This window comes from Mustela lutreola, chromosome 1, assembly GCF_030435805.1.
Source record: "Mustela lutreola isolate mMusLut2 chromosome 1, mMusLut2.pri, whole genome shotgun sequence".
Lineage (NCBI taxonomy): Eukaryota > Metazoa > Chordata > Mammalia > Carnivora > Mustelidae > Mustela > Mustela lutreola.
The window spans coordinates 55,892,602-55,906,095 of record NC_081290.1 but is presented as its reverse complement, the minus strand read 5'-3'; the positions used below and the strand labels follow the sequence as shown (position 1 = coordinate 55,906,095).

The following is a 13,494-nucleotide window of genomic DNA, read 5'->3' as shown; positions in this document are numbered from 1 at the left end:
ATGTTGCAAATAAATTGTATTTCCCAGAACAGCCAATAGCATTTAAAACATATTTTTTGTTGTTTCTGTTCGCTTTGTTATACAATTCATGTTCCTTTAAAAAGGTCCTGTAATCTCTAAGACACTTGCTTTCCTTTGCCACAGAGATTTGGTACACAAATCACCTCACGGATAAATTAATGGTGGAGAAGGTGGGGATGAGCACTTTTAGGAGAACAGGACGCTGATGCCCAAAGCAGCTTCGGGGCACATCAGGGCCCTAGAGGCACTGGGATTGTGTTAATTCCAGCTACATAGTTCTCGAACTCTCTCTCCTCTTCCATCTACGGGTTCACTGATTGGCAAGTTAACAATTGTTTACTGAGTACCTACTTTGTCCCAGAACTGAGAGCTCCAAGCGTTACTTTAAACAAGACTGGCAAAGTCTCTTCTTCAGCTTTTTCTCCACTTTGACTTCACTGTTTCAGTACTACTTGTGAGTTCAAATTGAACACCATTAAGCACAGAAGTGATGTCTGTGCTCCTCGTGCTGGTTCATAATACTTTCTCGTACGAAAGAAAACCAAACCCAGGACGTTTGCAGCATCTGAAATTTTTAAGACTCTTAGGAGTCTCGTGAGGTAATTTTCAGATGAGGAACCATGATCTATGCCAAATAGTTTCAGGAAGTGACAGAAACAAGAAAGGAACAAGATTAACTCCCAATCCAATGCTCTTTAAATTCTTACCACCCAGCTTCTGAAGGACTTTGATTTAGGTGGAAGAAATGCAGCAATCGCAGGAGAACATCCCTGGGATCATCTATAGGAGAATAGGTAAGCCCCACGGTTCTTGACCAGGTTCTTTCCTTTCCATAAATAAGGAGGTTTCTAGGAAATTTCTATGAACTTGACTACAATTTATTCATCAACACCGATCTACAACAATTTCTTTCTAGCCAAGTCTATGTTCAAATAGAAACGGGGACTTCCCAGTATTACCCAAATTGTGCATGCGCGCGTGTGTGTGTGTGTGTGTGTGTGTGTGTGTGTGTGTGTTATTAGGAATCAATGAAATAATACAATGTAGTACAGGATCAGGAACCAGAAGACAGGAGAAAGAAGTGAGTGTCTCTTCCCCAAATGACTGAACACCTTGGTTAAGTTGCAAAAGTCACTCAACAATCTATTTGGTTTCGTGTGTGAATAACCTCTTAACTCTTTCCTGACTATTATTATATTTTGTTTCAACCATCTCTAAAACTCAGAACAACTTTATCGTCAATAACCATCATGGAAGGCACAATATAACTTCTTCATAAGAAGTTTTTTGTCTAAATATTTTATTTTCCAACTACAGACTATGATCAAAATTTAATATTCAATATTAATATTTAAATATCATAAGAGAAATTATTTTATTCTCTCCTCTGTTTCACAAGAAATGAAAACAAATTTATGGCCTTTGGGTTCATGACATCATTTACTGCTTGGCAAAGAGAAAAGAAGTGTCAGGGCAATTATTTGGATAATTGTAAAAAAGATCTAATTAAAGAGGGGGAAAGGTTCGGGGTTGGCTCTAGAACATACCAGAAAACACTTCACCGTGATTTTTTTGTCACGGTCAGAGAGGTTTTAAAAAATCTTTAAGATTTGTCAGAGCAAGCTTTTCTCTCTAGTTTCTTGAGCTAGGAAGCTGTTTGGGTTTTTTTCTTTTCTTTTTTTTTTTTCCTACTCAGAGAAAAATCTTGAAAAGTAATACCCCATAATCCAAAAGGTAGGAGTTCCTGAGTTCAGCTCTCACAAAAGATAATGTGGCTTTTTTAAGGAAACATACTAGGAATAGGGGACTTTTCAAAGGTTTTCTCTCAAATGGGAAACAAATGTGGGACCTTTCTGCATCTGCAGATTTTCGTGAGGGCCAGGACAGGGAAGTGCCCACATCATCTCTCTCTGAACAGGCCAAGTGATAATTTAGGAGCACAGGGGGAACACAGATAGGAGGGAAATCTGCCTGTTCTCCTGACCAAAGAGGATGGCAGAAAAACCTCATTCCACAACTTCCCAGAAACTTTCTAAAACGTAAGCTGGACGCGGGTTATTTTTAAATCCTGTTGCTGTTCAAGAACTGAGCCCTAATGGCCCTTGTTCTCTTGTTTTCAACCAAGTATATTTTTAAGACCTTCTTTAACCCCAGATTTGTATTGCAATGACTGTGTGTCGAAACTACAAGACATTTTCTATCCCCTGAATTCTGATAAGCAGGCTATGACAACCAACAGTTTCTGCAAGAATTGAAGAATCCCACAGATAGTTTCAAAAAACTGAATGAAATATACAAACTGTAACATACACAACAACAACACACAAGAGTATCATTTACTGCCAACAGGTCACCATCCTAAGCAAAACAGGGTTTACACTTCTGTAAAAGCTACTGGCTTCTGGGGGAGCAACAGGATCATCGATTATATTTAACTTCTATGATGTATTAACATATAAAGAAAATAGCAGTCCTAAAGGCACAACCCAGTTTAAAAAATAATAATAATAATAATCAACCCTTGTCCAGCAGTTAGCCAATCAGAAAGCAGGTCACATCTTGTTAGCTGTATTAAATACATTAGGCATCATGAATTCTCCATGGCTCTGTTGACAATTTAAGCAAGTGTGTTTTATTTTATCATACAACACTAATTGAGTCTTTTCCAGAGCTGAGAGTCAGTCTGCAATCTAAAATTCCAACAAAGCTATTCCCTTAAAGCTCTTTGCCATCAGCCCTCTGGGTATTTGCACTCTGGCAGAGAAGACGGGAGTCCCAGCGATTCCTACTTCCTAAAGTGACTTTGGTGCACCTATAACAAACTCCTTCTCAGAACACTTCAACACAAAGCCCCAACTTGCAAGCAAATGAACAGCCCAGCAGCAGGACCCGCCAGCCTAGCTAGCACAGAGAAAAAGTCAACTGGCATTAAATATTTAAATTGCAGGAGGCAGTCTGGAGTTTTGCATTTACAAAGTTCTGAAAGTCCTGTTCTCTGCTCCCAGAGTTACTGGCCGAGAAGGCAGAGGCTCGTTCCCTCTTTCAGGCACAAGATTACAAATATGCAAAACTCGAACTGACTTGAATGCAGAGCCAGCTCCCGGTGGAAGGTAGAGCTCCTTGGGAGACACTCCCATCAGCGATAAGAGAAAGTCGAGAACCCCCTTGCCCCAAGCAACTGGTTTCTGAATTTAATATGGAAATACACAAACAATGTGTCCCTCCAGGGCTAGTTCTGAAAAGTGTAGGGGGTTACCCTTCTGCCCCCTCCACCTCGATTTTGATGACTTTGAAAAGCAAATGCAGGTCAAAGCAGACTTCCTTGGGGGGGATTTGTTAAAAATTTATTTTGCCAGATGCAAATGATTCCTCAAATCCCTGGGAATTATATCTCACGAAACACCAACGGGACCGACTCAGAGCCTGCAAGCCCCAGAGTTCGGGAAGAACAGCCTATCTGGAGACCAGGCAGGCGAATCAAGTGCTGGGTTGTCTATTTCAAGATTCCGGCAGAAACTGTCCCCAGCTCCAAGAGTTGCTGTGCCTGGAAACCCAGCGTTCAAACTAGTGGATTCATCCTGGCGCTCATTTCCACGTACGTGGTAGTATCTAGTGGGACACTTCCCACAGAATTCAGCCAGCAACCCAGGAAAAGCCCATGCCCAGTTTAAAAAAAAAAAAAAAAAAAAAAAAAAGACGCAAACACACACCCAAGGTTGAAGTACTTACCTCTGTGCGAGACTGCAGTCTCTTGTTCATCTCATAGATTCGGTACTCTGGCTGTACCATGTATGGTGTATGTCTCCTATAAAATGGGCCGAAAGGAGAAGAATAGAAGGGGTCATGTGGTGTGCTGGACATCTTGCCTGCTTGTCGAAAATCAAGCTAAACAGAGTATCAGTAACGTCCATGCAGAGCACATGGGCTGTGTTCCTCACAGTACAAAGTAGACGCACGCACACGCTCACACACACACACACACAGAGGCAGGCAGGCAGGCAGGCTGAACACACTGGCTGGGAACTGCTGTTGGAGCCCTCTATAGCGGGAGAGGGAGCGAGAGAGAGAGGAGGGAGGAAGGGAGGGAGGGAGCTCGGGAAAGGAGGGAGAGGGAGAGAGCAGGAGCTTCAGAGAGGAAGGGAGGTTGGGAGGGAGGGAAGGAGGGAGGGAGGGAGAGAATGAGAGAGAGAGAGAATGAGAGAGAGAGAGAGAGAGAGAGAGAGAAGCTGGATAGCTTTAGGCACCACTGCTTGTTTTTAAAGAAGCAGTTTGTGGAGAGGTCATTTCCTGTCCACACTGTAGACTAGTTCAAAAATATAATTCTCCTCACAGTCTGACAGAAGTCTAAGGTTTGGTTTTAATTTTTTTTCTCCAGCCAGGACCCTTCACAGCCTGATTTCTAAGCTTGTTAGCATCTAGGTGGTTTAACCCCTGACAGACACACTGTTGTAGTGGATCAGAAATGTGATTACTACCAAATACAGAAACACTGCACGGGGTCCCTGGTATTAGAGCTGGTGATTCACTCGCATGCCAAGGTTTCCCTCTGCACTCATCTCCGCTATATAGTTTTGGTTTTCCTTGCTGGTATTCCAAAGGCTTGTTACAGCCTTTGCATTTCACCCACTCCTCACCCCCTGCACCCCCACAATCAATCCTGTTCCCAGCCCCCCTCCTTATTCTCCCAAGGCTTCACTCAAGCAGGTTTAAGGGGGCCTGGGTTCAGATTACAGAGGGTTTTCAGGTAAAAACAATCATTCAGAATGTGGAATCCCTAAGATCTATCCATGGAGCAAGGGTTGTTTTTTGGGTTGTTTTGTTTGTTTGTTTGTTTTGTTTGTTTTTCCCCTTCTTGAAAAGAAAAAAAAAAAATACAAACAAAAAAAAAACCCAAAAAACAAAAAACCTACTCCCAAAGCCACCCTCCAAATAAGATAGGAAAAGCAAGAAGGAAAAAACTCCTCCAAAAAATGACCATGGAAAATTTGGTTGAGTAGGAAATTACAGATAATTGAATGGCTCATCCCCAAATAATACGTCCAACTCTGATGCAGGCAAGGTCTTTATTTTCCAAGATTGGTCAAGAACATAAATCTTTTCGCAACTGAGGTATATGATAACTGGAAGAAAATCTGCACAGCTCAGGGAAGGGTAAGGCTCTCTACGGAGAATTAAATGATCTATATGACAATCAAATTCCACTGGAACCAATGATAACCAGACATATACCCTTAAACAAAGCCCAGACACAAAAAATGTAAATGTATTGAGCTAATACCTAGTGAGGTCTGTGGTATTAAGAAAAGAAAGCAGAGACCACCAAAAAGGGTGATGTATGCAAGACCTGAATGTAAATGCATGCAAATGAGACATTTCTTCTTTTTAATAAGCAGATTAATTAACTTTCTGCCCCAATCATGGCTTGGGGTATCTCCAAGTCACTAGCCAACGGGGGATAAGGTATTGCTAATTCTGTAATTTACACTCTTAAGAATACCCCCAAATTGTTGTCTTGCTCAGTCCCTTTCCGTGATTGTCTGAAATGTTTGCAGAGTCCACCCCAAACTTCCAGTGCAACCCAACACAGTAATGTCCCTTGCCAGGATGAGATTAGGGGAGGCCTTACACTAAGGTTGCTTGGAACTTGTTTGAGAAGACCCCAGGGCAGGCCAGCATGCTTGGTTTCAGGTTTCATTACAAATCCAAAAGCTGGACTAAATTTGCTGCAAGGTTTGTCAAAACACACAACCTTCTAAAGACAGGATTTCAAACAAATTTGGATTGATTTATGTTTTGGAATGATGGCCACTGCAAAATCTAACAGCTTCTTGCGTGTACATCCTAAACTAAAGAATTTCCAAGAGTTTAGTGCCTGCCTGAGTTTGTGTTTACGTGGCTGGTTTCGGAAGAAGAAGCAAAGTCACACCTCACAGGCACGTACAGCCCTATATTGATCAAAAAAAGGGAAAAACTTGAAAATCCATTTAGGGAACTCCTTTCTAATAAGGTTAAATTTTACTCTCATTAATTCTTGCAGACAATTCCAAGTTATAATTGGAACTACTACTTCCTGTTAATATCTAAAGACTCCAAATTCAGAAGTATCTGAAAGTTTATCATGCTTGAGCCACATAGGTTTTCATCTCTACTACTTCAGGAGTCTCCAAACTGGTCTCCCCGTTCAGATCCACCATCTTATACTTCGTCTTTATTATAATCAGAATGTTGATTGCAGAAAAGAAAAGCTGATCTTGCCCCACATTTTCCCTTCAGTGTTTCCCTGCCCCAGGAAGACAATGTCCATGCTCCTTGGCATGACAGACAGAGCTCCTTAAGACCTATGCTCATGCGGGCCCTCCCTGTCTCTCTGTCTCTATCACACATATACATACACACACTTCATTTATTTGTTTGTTACACTTGGTCTTCCTAAAGTTACAATCTTGTTTCATGCATGCACACCTTCACACTTTCATCCTTTGTCTCCCTGCAAACTCTTACTCATCTTTCTGCCCAGTTAAATTGTCTCCTCTCCTATGAATATTTTCATTATTCCTTCATTAATGCATTTATTCCAGTTAGTGTATCCACAGCAGAAGGGGGCACGGACCATAGCACTGACCAGAACACTTTGCAACCCCTGGTTCCGCCACTTCTCTGCCCTGTAAACTTGAGCCAGTGACTTCATCTCTCTGTGATCCTGTCACCCCATTTTTAAACTGGAGACAGAGAAAGTGACAATACATAAGATCATTGCAAAGGATTAGATGAAATAAGGCACTACAATGTATTAGAATCCACATGTATAAATTCTCAAAAAATATTATTCTTATTAGGTACCTATTACATGCTTAAGCACTAGGGAACATTAGGAGGTCAAGGCAGATAGCAGGTATGCCTCCTGCCTTCCTTTCCCTTGTAGTCCACTCAGGGTAAGAGGAGAGACAGTGTAGGAGAACAAAAAGACTTCGGGAACATGATTTCGAACTGTAGTGTGTGCTGTGAAGGAAATACAATAGTTCCCCCTTATCCAAAGCCCCCCAGGGGATGCTTAAAACCGCCATTTGTACCCAAGGGTATGTATACTATGTTTTTTCCTCTACGCATATCTCTGATAGAGTTTAATTCAACAGTTAGGCACAGTAAAAGATGAACAACAATAACTAATAATAAAATAGAACAATTATAACACTATGCTGTAATAGAAGTTATGTGACTATAGTCTCTCTCTCTCTCAGAATCTTACTGTACTGTATTCTTACTTACTTACTTACTTACTGTACTGCATCACCCCTCTTATCATGATGTGGGATGATAGAACGCCTGCGTGTTGAGAGGAAAGGAGGTGAATGACATAGGTATTGTGACGTAGTGCTGGCCTGCCACGGACGTTCTGATCATTTCATCAGGAGGAGCATCTGCTCACAGCTCACAGCTGACCGCTAGTCATTGAAGCTGCAGAAAGCAAAACCATGAAGAAGGGGGGTGGCAGGGACTGCTGTAAATAAAAGCAAGAGATGGAAAATGATGTCCCCATTTGGGTCAACACTGTGTCTTCTGTATTCTTCCACAGGAGAATTTACATGTAAATGTATTAATTGCTATCATTTATTAAGTCCTTACTTATGTGGGAGGCTCTGGGCTGAGTGGTTTACACAAATATTCTTTACTGATCTTGCAATAAAGTTATGAGATCGATTCAATCACACTCTCCATTTTACAGATATGGAGACTGGGGCTTCAAGAGGTTATGAACCTTCTTCAAGGTTATAAAACTAGTAAGTGATAGGGACAAGACTCTTCTGCATTTCGCTGCTGGAAGCCCAGGTCCATCTTCAGCATAGGGCATCTCTGCTCTTTGACCCAAGTGGCTGGTGTGGTCCTGAGTCCACAGTAGGTACTCAAACCATACACACCTAACTAAATGGAAGAAAAGACAAAAGGATGTAATGTCTTCCATTACCTAGATTTTATTCTTTGTCCTGCTCAATTTCAGCATCTGTTGTCCCCCTCCCCCACTTCTATCCATTCTCCCTGAAGCCTTGTCAAGCTACTCCTACTTTTCTGTCCCAAATTTTCCAGAACATATTCCCAAAATTGCCCAGTTAAGTCTTTAATGCTTTGCACAATTAGGTCACCTGGCTGGTTTTACCAGTTCCCTGTTTCTGGAGGGACCCGCTAAGACTCACTTCACTCTGGCCCAGGGCTGAGCATGATAAGTGAGAGAAATGATGTACTCATTTTAAGGCTGCAAATCAACTCCTTTGGGAAACCATAGGGAAATCCAATAAGCAGCGTTTGTCTACCATAGAAGAATGAACAAAACTAACCCCTGGTGTGACACTTGTACCACCCTCAAAGACTGAGCCATGAGTTCACATATAATTTTGCATGTTGAGATTGAATAAGCTCTAAAAGTCCTCACACAGACGTTCAAAGTGACTGAAAAGCTGGCCTACATCCACATTAGGTCTAAACCACAGAGTGTTTTGTTTTCCTTTAATTTGAAATACTTGCCAACAGTGTACAAAAATAAAGAAGTTCCTCTAAAATCCAGATTATCATCTTGTCTTGAAAAATCATAAGGTCTGGCAAACCTTGGTCCCATCCCCACCTGAATGGTGGCATGTGGGGGCAGGGGGCTGATGGCTAGTGCTTAGGTCCCCACCACGAGATGGCCCTCTCTAGCCAATGTCCTTAACTACCATTTACCTGCCTGACCCCTTTAGGGAATCTATGCAATTGCACAATCTCCAATTCCTCTACCAGCTCTGCTTGCTTCAGAAAGCTAGTTTTCTTACCACTCTTCTGTTTCCCTCCTGGACTTCCTTCCTCATCCATTTCTGTGACCCCTGTCTTCTTCTTTCTGCCCCTTCATTCCATAAGCATTCAGCAAACATACCCCTGCAGACTACAGCTGAGATGTGACCGGGAGATAAAAATAAACAAAGATATAGAAGGTGTGGTCTAATTTCAGGTGACTACCAGATACACGGACATGTGTTTCCTTCATGCACAGCGAGTACACATTCATCCCTTACACTGTATGAAGCACCATGCCAGGTACTGAGCAGAAAACTCCAGGAACAAAACAAAAATAAACGCAGAACAAATCCCCAGCCCCAGGGTCTTTACAATAGAGAAGGAGTCTTAAAGAATCTTTTAGAGGATGAACTTGGGATTCTCACAGACTTGGTTTGAATCTTGAATTTTGCATATCGCTGTGTGACCTTCGGCTCTTAACATCTCTGTGTCTCAGTTTTCTATTTTGCGTGAAATGAGGCTGATAGCCATCCTCTGGTTCTTCTGAGAATTAAGTAAGTTAATACATCTCAATTGACTCGAAGAGTGTTTGGCATTTAATAAGTGTTCACAATACTGTTATTATCCGAAGAGGTGACAGGGATTCCCCCATCTCAGAAATAAATGTAGAGTGACACTGTGAAGTCTAACAGACAGGCTGGCATAGGGATTAGGGAATTAACAGTAGAGGTATGGAAGAAAATTAAAAAAAAAACCTAAGGCATACTATGGCAGACATCTTCAAACTTATAAATGAAATGCTAATGTACAAAGAGCCTCTAAGGAAGGAGGCATTCATTGAAACAGGTAAAATCAAGGAAGGCTTCACAGAGGCATTGGCACTTGTGCTTGACCTCAACAGATTTGTCATAGAGATAGACATGAAAGTCTGAGAAAGATCATGCCAAGCTGAGAGGACGCTATGGAAATGAACATGTTTGATGTCAAGCAAAGTCAAGAAACTTGGTGAAAGTAGAGACAGTAAATAAGCTGTTGGAGTCCAATTCTCAAATACCATTTTAAGGAAAGTGAAATTTATTGCATGGGCACCAGGGAGTCAGAAAATGACAAGATAAGTGCTTTGTTTGAGCAAGATGACTTTCAGACATGAGGAGGACAGATTGGACTCAGACTCAAGGACTGAACTCTGCTTTGGGAAGTTGATTTCACTCAATGGCATCCCTAGTGTACCTTTGCTCAGAAACTTCTCTCTGGAACATCTGAAACAGAAGACCCAGAACAGAGACTGAAAAACTTGTTGCTCATGGCTTTCACCTAGAATGAAAATGACTGAAGACTTTGTGGGATTCCTAAAGGCCATCTTCTCCGCGGTACCAGAGGCCATTGCTCAGGCATTTCAGACTTACAAACAGAGTCAGTCTGTGGTTGAGGAGGACATTGCTGACTGTGCCAAAGAGCTTGAAAATCTGTTTCTACCCTGCAGTTTTGAAGACGTATTGGGTTTCCCTTCTTGTGGTGTTCACTGTCATTCTCTAATGTCCTTCTGACGAAACCAAATCTAATAAGTAATTGTAATGACTAAGGAAGCCCGAAGCCACTGAAAACAACTCATTTCTCAAGTATCAACAGTAAAACCCAACCCACAGCATGGACCACCCAATATTTATGTCATTACTCCTGAAGTATTTGCTGAGGGCCCACTGTGTGCTGGACCCTCCTTCCTCAGACTGTGTACGAGCTGGCCCTCTCCTCGCCGTCCGGCCACATCCACACCTCTGTTTCTTCCCATGACTCTCCTTCTGCTTCATTCCCAGTACACACCAAGCTCATTCCTCTAGATTCTAGAAACCCTCCTCTCTTTGTCCCGGGCATGAATATCTCTCCTTAGCTCTCAGACTCAGCTCAAGATACTACTACCTTTTTGGAATGGTCATCCAAAATCAAATGACCTAACAGCTGATCCCGGTTCCTCACTTTCTATCACTGAAGTTTGTTGGTTTGGTCTCTGCCCCTGATCACTATTTGTAACCGTGTCTGCATTTGTTATTTGCTTGTTATGTTGCCTGTGCTCACTACAAGTTTGTGAATTCTATGAGTGCAAATGATGTGTTGGTTTTATCCACCTGTTTATTCTCACAATGTAACATGCTGCTTGGCACTGTGGGTGCTCAGTATGTTTTAGTAAACTAAATGGATGAAAACTTATCAGAATGAATCCCAGGAGAGCTGCCCTAGTCTTTTTCATCCCCTAATTCCAGGCCAGCCCCTCCATTTAGTAAGGATGTATACAATTCTTATTCATTCATTTATTCATTTATTCATTCAGAAAGCATGCATTGGGTATTTACTACAAGTCAGGTAACGTGGTAAGTACTCGGCAAAAAAAAAAAAAAAAAAAAAAAAGGAAATATTTATACCTTACCTTCAGAGACCCCTTTCCCAGGATCCTGTCACCTATCAGGCCCTTTGTTGTCATGAATTGTTCAGTATCCAAAAGATCTCAGAGCTGCTATTGAGATGCGCAACCTACAGGAGACCATGTGGTCAAGCATCAAAGACATTGCCCTCAGGATCCAGTGTTGTTTCTTTCCCATTGGATGAACTGGATTCCACACAATCACTGTATGACTGAAGTTAGCTTTCATTTCTTTATTGGTAAAATGGAGGTAATAGTATTAATTTCATAGGGCCATTATGGGACTCAAGGAAGAACACTTAGTAACAATAACTAATCCCTTATATAGCTGTTATGAAATGTCAGGCATTGTTCTAAGCACTTTATAAATATTAATTCATTTAATCCTTATAGCAATCCTGTAAGATAAAGATGAATCTGTTCCTATTTTATAGATGAGGAAGAGAGGGGGTGAGTAAATTGCCCACAGTTACTCAGCTGGTAATTGATGGCGTGGGCTCTGAACCTAGGCAGTATGACGTCCCCCTGTTGATTCTGTCAACCAATTTGGTCCACAGCCCTTGTCCAGATCCACGCTAGGTTGTGAGCTTCTTAAAAAGAGAAGAACTAGTATATGGCGTGGCCTCATGGATATACAACACATATTGTCATGAAGAAACAAAAGTATAAATGAGACAATACAGTGTATCATTTGGAACTCTTTTTGTTTACAAGTAAAAAAGTATCATAAGCAAAGAAGAAAAAAAAAGTGAATTTTTTTGCTTATGTCATTGAAAAAGTTAGAAGTATCTGAGTTCAGTTACAATAGGATCCAGGGGCCCAAAGTAAGCCCTATAAGCTTTCCTCACTCACAGACAGGCTTTGTCCATATGTGACCACAGACAGGGCTGAGCTTTGATCCGTCCAAATTAGCCCAGCCAGAACAGAAGTTTCCTCTATAAGAGATTCAATAAAAATGCAGGGTTGGGCACCTGAGTGGCTCAGTCAGTTAAGCATCTGCCTTTGGCTCAGGTCACAATCCCAGGGCTCTGGGATGGAGTCCCACATTGCACTCCTTGCTTAGCGGTGAGGGTGCTTCTCTATCTTACTCTCTCTTTCTCTCTGGCTCTCCCTCTCTCTCAAATAAATAAAAATATTTTTTAGAAAATGCCAGTGTTGACTCTCATTGCCTGGTTTAGACATAAATATCCACATCTAAATCAATCGTTGTGGCCAAGAAAGTGGTCAGTCCTGTCACATGTTCTCCTTTCCAGCCTGAGCCAGAGTTCATCCTTCTAAATCTAGGCGCCTGGGCACCTGGGTGGCTCAGTGGGTTAAGCCTCTGCCTTTGGCTCAGGTTATGATCTCAGGATCCTGGGATTGAGTCCCACATTGGGCTCTTTGCTCAGCAGGAGGCCTGCTTCTCCCCCATCTCTCTCTGTCTCTCTGCTTACTTGTGACCTCTTTCTGTCAGATAAATAAATAAAATCTTTAAAAAAATTAAATCTAGGTGCCTGACCAAATGATAGGGTCCTAAGCAGAAGGAAGGTGTAGTGGGTTGAACTGTGTCCACCCAAAATATACGTTCAAGTTCTAATCCTTCATACCTGTGAATATGACCTTATTTGTAAATGAGGTCTTCATGGGTGTTGTGAAGTTAAAATGAGAACTTATTGGATTAGGCTGGACCTAAATCCAATGACTGGAGACACGGAGGCACAGAAAGGGAAGATAGCCATGTGAAGAGGGAGCAAAAACTGGTTTGATGCCCTGATAAGCAAAGGAGCACCAAGGACTGCCAGAAACCACCAGAAGCTACGAGGCAAGGAAGGATTCTTTGCCAAAGCCTTCAGAGGGAACATGGTCCTGCCTCTAGGATTCTGAAAGAATGCATTGCTGATGATTTAAGCCACCCAGTATGTGGTATAGTGGCCCTGGAAGTTTAATAGACAGGAAATGGGTCTGGTACGCAAAGCCTTTGATATCCAAGCGCAAAGATGCCTGCTTACCTCATGAGCTGGAAGGGAATGCAAGGAGAGATCCTGTATGTTCTCTCTTCCTGTACTAATAAGACTAATAACAATAATAATAATAATAGCATCGTTTACTGATTGCCTGTTAATTGCCATGCAAATGCAGACTTCAGTGCTTTACATAAAATTATATCTTTCACAATGTCCCTGCTGAGTTAGATATCTTTCCCTCTCTGCATGAAGAAGCTACCTTACACAGAATATGGTCCTCCTTCTCAAATTATGGGTAAGATGGCTGAAGGCTGGTTCTATATCTCACTAATCTTTATGTGGCATCCTTTC

General features: G+C 41.8%; 1 protein-coding gene and 1 long non-coding RNA gene across 12 annotated transcripts in view; one reads left to right on the top strand and one right to left on the bottom strand.

Annotated features, from left to right (window-relative positions):
• Positions 1 to 4,213, bottom strand: part of LDB2 (LIM domain binding 2) — a 372,947-nt gene extending 368,734 nt beyond the window's left edge. For 3 of the 10 annotated variants that reach the window (XM_059165042.1, XM_059165051.1, XM_059165049.1), the window contains exon 1: positions 3,751 to 4,213. In XM_059165042.1, coding sequence (XP_059021025.1) covers positions 3,751 to 3,882 — 132 coding nt within the window. In that variant the 5' untranslated portion in view covers positions 3,883 to 4,213. The remainder of the gene's footprint in view (positions 1 to 3,750) is intronic. The other 7 variants (XM_059165053.1, XM_059165056.1, XM_059165046.1 and 4 more) reach the window with 6 other exon arrangements.
• Positions 495 to 13,494, top strand: part of LOC131825607 (uncharacterized) — a 126,753-nt gene continuing 113,753 nt past the window's right edge. The window contains exon 1 of one of the 2 annotated variants that reach the window (XR_009351286.1): positions 495 to 815. This is a non-coding gene — a long non-coding RNA (uncharacterized LOC131825607). The remainder of the gene's footprint in view (positions 816 to 13,494) is intronic. The other variant, XR_009351287.1, reaches the window with a different exon arrangement.